This window comes from Sphaerodactylus townsendi, linkage group LG01 (genome assembly GCF_021028975.2).
Source record: "Sphaerodactylus townsendi isolate TG3544 linkage group LG01, MPM_Stown_v2.3, whole genome shotgun sequence".
Lineage (NCBI taxonomy): Eukaryota > Metazoa > Chordata > Lepidosauria > Squamata > Sphaerodactylidae > Sphaerodactylus > Sphaerodactylus townsendi.
Genome location: NC_059425.1, coordinates 57,142,278 through 57,154,777, shown reverse-complemented (window position 1 = coordinate 57,154,777; position 12,500 = coordinate 57,142,278). Strand labels below are relative to the sequence as shown.

General features: G+C 38.3%; 1 protein-coding gene across 5 annotated transcripts in view; it reads right to left on the bottom strand.

Annotated features, from left to right (window-relative positions):
- Positions 1 to 12,500, bottom strand: part of PROX1 (prospero homeobox 1) — a 29,550-nt gene that overhangs the window by 2,871 nt on the left and 14,179 nt on the right. For 4 of the 5 annotated variants that reach the window (XM_048491733.1, XM_048491655.1, XM_048491903.1 and 1 more), the window contains 2 exons: positions 3,830 to 3,937; positions 1,829 to 1,966 (listed from right to left, as the gene is read on the bottom strand). In XM_048491733.1, coding sequence (XP_048347690.1) covers positions 1,829 to 1,966; positions 3,830 to 3,937 — 246 coding nt within the window. The remainder of the gene's footprint in view (positions 1 to 1,828; positions 1,967 to 3,829; positions 3,938 to 12,500) is intronic. The other variant, XM_048491987.1, reaches the window with a different exon arrangement.

Genomic DNA, 12,500 nt, shown 5'->3' with positions numbered 1-12,500 from the left:
GAATTAAGATCTAATGAAAAATTAGTGGGACAATTACATTAAACCTACAGATACATTAAACCTAAAGATACTTGATCCATTGGCTTCAATTTATTACCAAATTGGCTTATTTATTACCAAATAAAGGTTCTTCGGTTCAGCATGCAAATTTGTGTATGAAAAATAAATTATGATTATTGTTGATAAAATCCCTTAAAATTTGCTTTCTATAAAATACTCACAAGACAAGTGCAGAACCAATATGAGTTCTTAACCAGACTATTTGAATATTTATTGTACACTACATCGGAATATACTACATGGGCTTTGATCCGAAAAGTGCACATGCACTTTCCAGATATTCTGTTCCAACCACAATTTTTCATACTATATCAGATTTTTTAAAATGTCTTTTAAAGAGATACAAGTGTAAGCAGAGGGAATTTCATAAGCCCAGGAACCTGGACAGAACACAGAAAAATTCCAGGTATGCCTTCTTGGATATCACCCATTGAGACAAAATTAGTATGCTCCTCTAATGTCAAGAATTTTTCTACAGCAAAGGCTACACCATCATGAATTTTATTTTGCCACAAAATGCTAGATTTGATTGTTTAGAATACTAGTTAATTCTCATGCAGTTAATGTCAGCTACAGATGTATCCATGGGAGCAAAAAAAAAAAAAACCCTGCCTCAGAATTGTGCCAGGGACTTCTAAAAATTATAAGAGAAATATTTTTTTAAAAATTAGAGTAATTGCAGTCACGTTAAAGCTTTGTATTTCACAATATTTTCATTGATCTAAATTGAATTAAAGGGACTCTATACTGTACAGTATAGTTTGGAACAATGGAATACTACAAAATATATCTTCAGATGGAAAATAGAATAGCTTGGATTTCTGAGAAAGTTCTGGTTCTGGGAATGAACACCTCTGCTTCAAAATATGTTCTCTCTCTTGTTCACACACAGGTGTGTGGATGACTCTATCCCCTTTTGCTTCCATGCATGAAAAATATAGGACCAAGTATCCTAACCTTCTCATGGGAATCCAGTATTTCCTTCATAACTGTCCTCTGCTTACATTCATACATACAGGAAAGCCCACTCAAATGGAATTAATATATGTATCCATCAGTCTCTTGTCCACACACTGAGTCTTCCCATACATTTTCATCCATTTTATTCTATCCTGTACTTGATTTTTTTTTGCTTAATTTGTATACAGGAGAGAGTAAGTTTCACTCCTGACATCTCCATATTAAAGATCTCAACCAGCAGGGCCTAGGCCAGAAATGCTAGTCAGAAGGGACAATACGGGATTAGAGAAACCAGGAGTCTGAGCAGTTTGTTTTTCTCCCGATTATAAGGCAGTCCCTTACATCTTGCATCTCTTCGGCATCACCACCACGCTACCAGCATTCTTAATTTTCCACTAGCTTAGAGTGACAGTTGCAGTGCAGTCCTAAACAGAGTTACACCCTTCAAAGCCTACTGATTTTAACAGAAGGATATAATTCTGTTTAGGATTGTACTAGTTCCTTATCTCAAAAAGAGAAGAGGAGCAACATGTTCTCAGCTATTAACATTTAAGAAGCTTAGTGCAAATAAAAACACAAAGAATGATGTGATCAAGTGCACACAACTGGGATCCTAGCTAACCTAACACAAATGTTAATTCAATTCTAGACACATGGTCAGTCTGATAAATTCGCAGACCAAGCCAAATAGGAAGCTGAGTTTCTCCATGAAATGTAACATGAAACAAACATTCCAAAGTATCAATGTGGAAACCCCCCCTCCAACCCCACCCTTTCCCAATAAAAGAGGAATGTATCTAATATTTACATCTACTGGTGTGTGATGTTGCTGACCCCGAATGGCTGTTGCCTTCCACCACGGAAGTGGCTGCCTTTCAGTGGTGGGTGAATGATCCCTATATTGGCTGTTTGTAAAGCACTTTGGGCTTCTTCTGGATGAATGATGCTATATAAATATAAGGTGGCACAAGATCAAAATATTTCATATTACTTGGCAACATCGTAAGAAGACCGAGTTCGGTTGTCACATGCTAAAAAAGACAACAGGCACTAAATACTAAGACTTTTCTGTACAGCTGTCTGTATTAGCATCCACCAGAGGGGGAAAATGGTAGAGAATCCTGATATGATCCTCTCAAGCCATGCGGTGGTCAAGCCGTACCAGTGGCTCCCAAGTCTCCACAGTGATCCTTTACATTGTTGCATTGCAGGGAGTATGGCTGTAGAACTAATTTTCCTTGGCCCACTTACAGTTGCCAACCCTGGGTTGGGAAATACCTGGAGATTTGGGGATGTATCCTGGGGAGATTGGGGTTTAGGGAAGGGAAGAAACTCAGAGGGTAGAATGTCACAAAAAACTGATCTCTGCAGACTGGAGATCAGTTGTAATTCCAGGAGATCTCTAAGCCGCTCCTGGAGATCCACTGAATGATTCACAGCAGATTGCTTAGAAGGAATAAGGCTGAAGGCTGTGTACAGAGAATATCAGACTCAAAAAGCTTATGATCAAGCTGCGGTTGACCGCAGTGCACACATTCACTTTCCCCTCTTCTTCTAGTCAAATAGATATTGTAAGTTTTCAAATCTCAATAGAAGCTTGCAAAACCAGTTAACAGAGAACTTAGTGGGATGGGAGAAAAAAAGTGACTGTGTGCACGACCAGCAGCACCACCACCCTAAATAAAACCAGGCCACAAGGAACAAAAAAAATGTGCAATTAGTGGGTCTGGTGATGGTTGATATAAATTACACCTTGGTCCTTGAATCGATGCATCATTGAATAAAAGCCAATTAATAACAATGCACTGTCTAAAGTTCTTAGGAAATCAGAAGTGACCACCATGTTCTTTTCACGAAGAAGTCCTACCTAAAAACAAAATGAAAACATGAAAGGCAGTTTGCCACAATGTGCGTAAAGTTTGTGGAGAATTTCAGTGTGGGTGGGACAGAAATGGATAAAATCAGAAGAATTTAACGCAGCAAATTTAAACTAATGTAATGTTTATTTTGGAAGGCTTACCAAATGATACCATGTGTATCATTATAATAATTGAAACCCAAACTATATTTTTTAAAACTTAAATGATTAACATAAAAAAAATCAAGTTGATGTGAAGGAACAATTACTTTAAAAAAATCTCGAGGTCCTAATATTCTGTAGAATGAAGGAGGATGCAGCTGTATGTCGACAGCTTTCATATCCTCATTTGAATAATGTGGCCTGAATCTGTCAGTTTATTCATCCTCCTTATGTTCAGTGTACTCTGCATCAACAACAAATTAAGTTGTAAATAAGAGACAATCATCACTTTTGTTTTTAAGCAGCTACTGCACAGAGAATTTCAATGTAGTGCTTCTTTTTTGATGGAAAGAAAAAGGGGGCTTTACAGTGGGCACTAATGTAAGCAGAATATGAGGAAACCGCCTGCAATGGAACAATTGAAGGAGCACTTTGAAAATACTCTCCAAAATGCTCTTAGATAGTTTGCTAATGCCACCAGTAGAAATTTCACAGATGCAAAACCGTGCCATCCAATTGTGTTAAATAATTTGCAGCGATATTTCCCCCTCCCTATGTTCTTGTATGGCTACAAAGAAAAAAGATGAAGCAGAAACAACCCCTAACCCCCAAGAAGCAGAAAACTCACAAAATCAAACACAGATCTTAGGGTATTGTCATTGCAAAAATTAAAAAGTTAACAAGTTTGCCAACAAAATAATTAGCAAAATAAAATTGAAATTAGCATTCCAGGTGGGGTGGGGGTTAAAACATGCAAAGCGGAGATGAAAAATAAGCTTTTTTTCCTACCTTAACATCTGAGAAGTACGTTTTCAGCATATTGGAACTTGGGTACCGGGTATAAAAGAACATGAGCTTGGCCTTTTTCAAGTGATTAGGCGATAACCCTTCCTGCATGTAGGATGAAAATAGTTAAGGAAAAGAGCTTGGCTTGCAAGCTGATGCTTGATATTCAGGGATAGTAAAGTAGATTTCCCAAAATAATATTCTGTTTGCAGCCCCTTATAACTGCAATTACCCAAGTACAAGTGAAACTAGATATATAAGGTGACATCTTAAATGGCTTGCAATCCTAGGTGCACTTACTTGGGGGCAAATTGCATTGAATACTGTGAACTTACATCCAAATAAAACTGCATAGGATTGGGCCTCCTACTGGGTTTTTGGGGATGGTGGCAGAATTTTTTTTTCAAAAGTGCTCGTACCTTGTTGCTAAGGAAACAAAAACAATGCATGTGCAGCAAAAACACCTCTTACCAGAAGATTTCCTTCTACATATTCTTTTTCCCTGAGTAATGCATAAATCACATATCAAATTTGGCTAACAGTACAAATAAAAAAAATGCTTTCATTGCAAACCACCAACTGCACCTTGATCTTCAAAATCTTGGTTGCTCAAGTACATTAGTACAATGTCTTAAGAATTGGCTTTTCTCACAGAAAAAAGTTAAAACTTCTCTTCTTATTCAAAATACTTTACCGAGCAACACACATCCTCCAAGCAATTGGGGCTAACAAAGCACTAACTGGAGGTACACAAATCAAAACATGGCCACTTACCCTGTGAGGAGACTATTTATTCTGCAAACATCATTACCTTTCAGATCTATAAACAGAAGCAACTAAAAGAGTTCCCAAGGGAATGTGGAGCTAACCATAACCATCTAGGCAGATTTCCCCCCTTGTTCTTCCCCTGGCTTCTTGGCACTCTTTTGTGTGCTATGTGCTATTGCCGTTTTGGTCACATCTGTGCAGCAGGCTGGCCCTGCCATTTCCTCAGCAAATGAATGGCTTTATAATTTATCAGAAATGAAGACGCACATGACAAAAATCAATGTGGCCCCTGCAAGGTCAATTAAGAGAGCTCCCAGTAGCTTCTTAGTGGCTGTTTCCCTTAAAGACAATAAACACACACACAAATATGTCACTTATTTAATAACAAGTGTTGTGGAGAAGAAAGGTCAAACAAGTTCAAAGTGACCCAGAAATAGAAGCACTTTCACCTAAAATGTCAAGTTCTATGATCCACTACAAAGAATCTCACTGTTGCTGGATTTTCCCCACAAATATACCACTCTTTAATAGAACTAATATAGTGAGCACTATACTTCAGTGATTTTTTTTCATGGGGAAAGAAATAGCAAAGGTCTCTTCCCTCCTTACAGACTGTTGAAAATTCATTTAGAGTTGGCTTTGATTCCAAAAGTGCTGCAGAAAATATTAGATTTTAAAGCTTCCAATTCATATAAGCACACTGCAGACTGCTTGCTATACTTTGATATTTTTGGTCTTAGATGCTTAATGATTACAAGAAAGATAATTTATGACTGACATACTTCTTATGCCAAGAAAAGAGTTGAAACAACCTCCAGTTACCTCCTTTAGACTGAAAGAGAACTCTAAAAGAGCATTACACTCAGTACAGCCATCTGTCAAAATGCATAAGTGAAATAATAGTAGCAAGCTGTCACCTATTGCTCAGCGATAAGAGTTTTAGACAAATCAAAACTTCTCCAACAGAAACCCACGTTGTTATGCAATTTGTGTTGTGGAAGTCTGCCGCTGTACACAAATATACCACCAACCTTTTAAAAAATACGTAAAGAAAATCCTGACATGTCATAATAGTTTATTATGAAGCCGTTAACGTAGGAATATTAGCTTCCGTTTATTGGGAACTTCTGCTGCGCAGATCCCACTGAAGCAAATGGGAGTTGTTTAAGAAAATGGATGTACTTGCACACTTCTCATTCTATTTAGAATGCACTGCCAAGAGAAGCCCCTGATGAATTATGTCAGTTATTATCATTTTATGTTTGTATCCTGCCTTTTTTTCTCAAGGAGGTCAGAGTAGCATACAAAGGGCTTGGGGTCTCTTGTTTTATCCCAAACCAAGCTGGAGAGGTAGGTTATACAGAGAGAAAGTAACTGGCCAAAGAGTGTCTAGAAAGCTTCATGGCAATAAGAATTGAGGCCTCCTCAAAGCTAATATGCTATCGAAAAGACTTATTTTGGTTGTCCATATTAGATGATTTTCTTGGTTTCAGAAAAAATGACAAGATGTAATTTAAAAAACTTTCCAAAAGGCTTTACACTGCAGTCATAAGTACTCAGTAATCTCCCAAATTATCTGGGGCTAATTCTCTAGTAAGTGCACTTAATACTGTACCATGAGCAGATAATGTAACAATTTGCATTTGGGATGTGCAAAGAGAGGGTGTGTCCTCCAATAATAACTAGATGATTATCAGTGTTGAACAAAAAGGTATTACATGTGGATTTCAAACTTAACATGGTCAGAAGCTCTCTTCCTACTTCTCCAAACACTACCTGTAAATCTTAGTGCAACCTTAAAATGCCATTTTTCATTCCCCAATGCTGGTTTTCAAAGGTGTTGTTAGGGCTTAAAAAACATCCCTAACAACAACCAGCTAACAAACCCTGAAGAAATAATAGTGAGATGACCTCCTTGCTAAAAACCGAGCTGACCAGTTGGTTAATTTTCCCTTTAAGTGCTTGTGCTGAAAAGCGACTGTTCTTCCAAGAAAGCACTGGCTGTTTCCAGGATACTTACACACGCACAATGACTCATGATGGAATAGATTCAGTAAACATACAGCTGTACTGAACACGAGCTAAGCCCCATTCAAGGCCAGGAAAGAAAATGAGCACAAATAAATATTAAGGAGGTAAAATGGGAGGGGGGGGGAGGAGGGAGAGAGGAGAAGACAAACAGAACACAAACAGCCTCTGCCCCAGCAGCTCATGCGCCTTGCTTCAGTTCTCTTCGCCATAGCTTTGTGAAGACAGATGACATTCAATTCTATGTGTAATGCAAAATAGACAATAACTGCTGAAACTTGAGCCAGCTGCCAGGTGTAAAAAAAAAAGAGGGGGGGGGGCGCAAAAGAAAAGATGGTAAATCCATAAATTAATGAAAGACATCTGCTCAGGAACATAAAAGATCAGAGAAACTTGTGTGCTGCAGCTGAACCTAAAACAGTGTTCAAACAACCTGAGAATTGGAGTGTTGTGTCTATTTACAAAGCACAATGCCACCCTCCTTAAAACAGCAGTGGGAGAAAGGGAAAGGTAAGAAACAGGAAGTAATAAGCAGAAAAAGGAAGGGAACATATAATGTACAGTTTCCAGTTATGCTTTCTATACATAATATAGATTGCATCTTCTAATTTGTTATATTTGGGGAAGGGTGGAGCTACTTGGATTTTACTGGCCTAGAACCTAAGAAGTTATATGAAATTTTCATATTTCTCCCTTGCCCTCTGATATCATCTTCTGCGATCTTGCTCCAAAGCCCTAGGCACCTGTCAAATGAAAAGTGGAATAGTATGATTTTGAAAGGCAGGCAAATGTTCCCAAATATACCTCTGCAAAGGTCATCAATATACTCCCTTTTTTTTTTCAAAACATGTCTGTGTATTTTCACTTGGCCTGAAGAGGCACCACTAAGCTGAGTTGAAGCTCCCCTCAATTTAGCAGTGTGATACAGAACAGACTTGCCTTTGTCATAAATAATTTTACTTGGGTTCATAAAGAGTAACGGATCAAAATGATGACAATTGTTAAAGCTTTATTTGTCCAGACTGCCCTCTGAAGGAGCCTGACTTGGGCGCAGGGATTCTGCTTCAAGTCTGTTTCCTTAAGAACTGTAATGAATTTTTCAAAATTATTTTTCAGAAAGGAAAAGTGGGGGCTCTTCCCCTGTGAAGATCATCCTAATACACTACCAAAAACACGCACCCTTTCTTCACAATCTACGGCTGTGCTTTAGTATTCTCTATGCAAATATCCCAAGGCTGAACAAGGCTATTTTTCTTGAGATGCAAAGAGGGTGCCTGACAAGGAGGATCATGCAGAAAAACAATTGGCTGTCTGTTTCTTTTGTGATTTGAATAAAAACTTAAATATTTGATTAAACATATTTCATTTGCAAAGATACACAATACATTCATAACAAGGCAGGAACTCGTGGTGCAGGTGCATCTTCTCATCTTGTTTAATGCAGCATACAAACATTAACTCTCTCACTTCACCCTCAAACAAGGAGGATGGTTAAATGCCTTGTACAGAAGAGGCAGGATGTATTTAGGAAGCAAAACAATGCAGTATAACCCCCCCCCCCAAAAGCCCAGAATGTGTTCTGTGCTTTAGTTTGATACCAAAACCTGAACTTGGCTGTTATCTGCTAGTCTTGTGTTCTTATCCTGGATGGATTCTCCAAGGAAACAGATGTTGCTTTCTGTTCCAAGGGAAAGAACTGCTGCTCTTAAGAAACATTCTTTATATATGAATATTCAGCCATGTGAAATAAAGAGGAACAAAAACAAAAACCTGGTAGAGAACAAACAGACCTTCACATGCCTTTCTCCCATTTCATTTTGCTTACGATGAATTCCAGATAACACAGACAAATGGGCAGCTGCTAGAAAATAAAGTGGCTGCATATTCTAGAAGTAGTGGTCCCAGTGGAAATATAATTGCTTTTAAAATATATTTGCAGTCAGCACCAAAGGGGGTGGAGAAAGAATAAGACTCAGACTGCTCCAAAAAACGTGTTTTCAACATCAGCCTGCATGGCAATAAACTGACTAAGAATGCTAATTTATTTATTTATTATTTAAATTATTCAGTAATGGTGAGGTGCAGATCTGACCAGTACTGGGATGGGAGACAACTTGGAATCCTATCAAAGCGGTTCCACATCTCATTATCAGCCATGGAAATTTAAAACTATCTGGTATTATTAGAGAACAGGCCTGCACAGTTTGTGTATGGATGGAGAATGCAGCCCATACTAAAATCAAGAATTTATCAATTGCTAATTTCTAAGGAGATACAGGGTGCAGGCTAAGAGTTAAAAATAGAACATGAGTAAGTTTGGAGGAGGAGAAGCTATGGATCAAACAATAAAGAAGACCCTATGCAACACTTATTCCAAAAATATTACTGAGGCAATACATGGCCCACGTATCCTGCTGGAACCCCACTAAAGGAATGATAAAATAAAACATGCCCCATGAAGAATGTGAAAACTGAAATATAGCCCTGTCTACTCAAGTCATTAAATAAACAGAAGTGTATAAAACTATGGTTTCAGAAGCCTATAATAACAGCTTGTATTTCCTTCGAGTAATTTTTGAGTTTGCAAATAATTTTCAACACCACTTTCATTGATTAAATTGAAAGAGCACAGCAAAGTTTGTTGGGATTTATGCTTAATGTTCTAACTTCTGCCAGAGCTGGCTATGGATCCCACTGCTAAAGAATACAGGTGAAGGTCTCTCTTATGGAGAATGTGAAACACAAACAAGAGGAAGAAAAATAAAAGACTGAGGCCACAATTCTCAAATCACTTAATTTCATACTGAAAATTTATAGAAGTGAACTGAATCTTGGTTCCCTAGCAACTAAACCATCTTGCCTTTCAGGTGCTGACCAACAGTGGGGCTTTTCCCTTAGCAGTGCTCATTCTCCCATGTGTTCCATTAATGGATTCCTACCAGTGGCGATATATGGAAAAGCGCTATGTGAACAGTTTAAACACATAATCTGTAGTCTACTAGATTGTCCAAGAGCAGACTGTATGAGCTGCTCATGTGACATGTTTCTAAATATCAGGGGAATGACTCTTTAGTTACAAAACTTGCTGGGATTTAAGTGATAGGGACCAGACTGGGGGGCGGGGGGGGGGGGGGGCTGGACTATAGGGTCTACAAAGTTTTGCTTCATATAAACAGTACTTCAACAGAAAATTATTTTCCTTCACACTGCTCAAAACATGTGCACATATGCCGAAATGCTGCCTTTGAAAAATAAACTCTGCCAAATAAGAAACAGGTTCCAATTCCATATCCCATGTTAAAAGGCAATTAATTGTCAAAATGTTGAAGCTACCTCAAATGGCAGAGGTCAGCAGCAGCTAAAACTTCTTAGCCCCCCAAAGATGTCAAGCAAGGATGATGCTTCTTGTCACACAATGTTAAATCTGAATTATCAAGCTAAAAGATTATCTATGCCAAACCACAGCCCATATCAATAGTACAGTACTTGGAATACACAAGTTTCTTGCATAATTTATTATTTAACCTAAAAAGAAAAAAAATAGAATAAACCAGTTTAGAATAACAGATGGTCAGAACTATGTAGGGATCAGAGAGTTGTGTTAAATTACATGGCTAGGCAATCTTTTTGGCCCAAATGTCAACAAATGTAGAATCTACCGCATCTCCCCATATTGCCTACAAGGCCGCTCCATTTGTCTCCCCAGGAGGGGAGGGGAACTCCTGGTGATCCCTGGCCCGACGGATATCCGGCTGGCTTTGAGGAGAGCCAGGGCTTTTACAGCCCTTTTACAGCCCTGGCTCCGGCCTGGTGGAACTAGCTACCTGGTGATGTCAGGGCCTTGTGGGAATTATGTCAATTCCACAGAGCCTGCAAGATATGGCCTGCAAGGTAGGGCAGGATATAAACCCTAAATAAATAAAATGTTAGTGATGACAAATGTAAGTAGAAGGGGGAGGGGTGGGATGATAATATGTTTAACAAATAGGTCTCCATTATTATTTTGCACTATAATTAACATCATAAATATATTTTGGATAATGTATTAAAGCTTATATTCTTGTGATATTTTACTCCAAGTCCAGTATCTTTGGTGGGGAAAGAATGTGGGACAAGAATTTCACCAGTTGTTCATCAGTATTATCATTCAAGAGTGGAGATACGTTTGCAGGAATAATTACTTCCTTTCCAAGGGTTACACAGTGGCTACAGTGTTGGACTAGAATGAGGAAGAACTGGATTCAAATCCCACTCAGCTGTGAAGCTTACTGGGTGACCTTGGGTCAGTCAAATCTCCTTCACAGTTGTGAAACTAAAATGTGGGGAAAGGATCGCTGGTCAGGACCTAATGAAGAAACTGGTAACACCAACTACAGTATTTGGTTTCTACTGATGGGATTCTGAAATGGATTCCCTGAACTGAAGATAATGGTTTACCTTTACTGGATATCAGTAAGCTTTTATATGGTTTTTGCATTAATTATAAGGCACATCTGACTACAGAAGGATGATTTTTTTTAAGTGTAGGATTAACACTTTCTTTTTTTAGGAAATAAGTGGCATTGAACTCAATAAAACTTACCACAAACAAACAAGCATGGGATTGAGATGTAAATGACAGAAAGTCATTACAAAAATATATGCATCTTTTTAATTGTAAAAGAACACTGTTTCTTTTACCAAAAGCAAAACATTATTTAAAGCTTTAAAATTGTGTCTTATTTTTTCCTTTTATAAAAAAAAGAATAGTAGAAGGAAGCAATGCCCTATAAAATTAATTCAGCTGAAGTCTTATATCTAATTGTACTCTCAAGCTTTGCCAAATGATTTGCTTGTATGTTAGGACAAAAGATTTCTGTGTATGACTGAGCAGAGGTTAACCATGCATACCCAGCAGCTGCACAAGAGCTGAGAACAGGATTCGGGGGGGGGGGGGGGGGGCTTGATGTAGCTTAAATACATTACTACCTGTATCTGGGGTATGTGTGCGCATGCTTGTTCATTTATCCAGTTGAGAAATGAACTACAGATTTTGCAGCCCTCAACATGCTCTTTGGGAGGAAAGCACCAATAGCATTGTTTGAATTCTAAATCAGTGGGATAATTTTGAAAACCCTACAGAGAAAGGATGGTAACTTATTTTGCACACCCACTGCTTGGACACAGAACACAGGAAAAGGGATATGTGGGAACCAGTATCATGGGATTAGGCCTCACATCTAGACTGTGCGCATTCAGTACATTATACTTATTGACCATAAACTGATGTGTCTTGTATATGTGTACGTACCATGTGCTCAAACAGAAAATCTGCAAAAACATTTTGGTGACCAAAAATAATTAACACTATCCTTAAAAATATCATTATTTCTGTGTCAGTGGGCCAGATGCAGGGGGCTAGGAAAATACCATAATAGTGGCATTATAGAGATTTTATTTTCTTTTTTATCAAAAGAAATTTGCATTGTCTTTAGGAAAGTCAAGCAGCTTTTACCAGTTTGATGCCATGGGCTTACATATTCTTGATGAATTTTTTCCCATTATAGATGCTATTTAAATCTATTAGAATGAAACATTTCATGTAACCCAACTGACCAAGGTAGACTTGCCAGGCTGCAGTGAAAACCATAGGGGAAATCTGGGAGTGGGGTTTGACATACTGGTGCGTGATGTCACTTCTGGTAAAACCATAGAGGGCTTTGTAAAAAATGCTAAATGTCCACTGGGTCAATTAGTTTTTACCAGAAGTTAGGACAAAAAATGTCAGTTCATATTTCATTCTCCACCCCCACCCTCAATTTACTCACACTGGTGTATGTGGGACTGGCACACAAACAGCAGCGATACTGGGAGGTCTCCTTCTGTAGTGGAAAGTGTG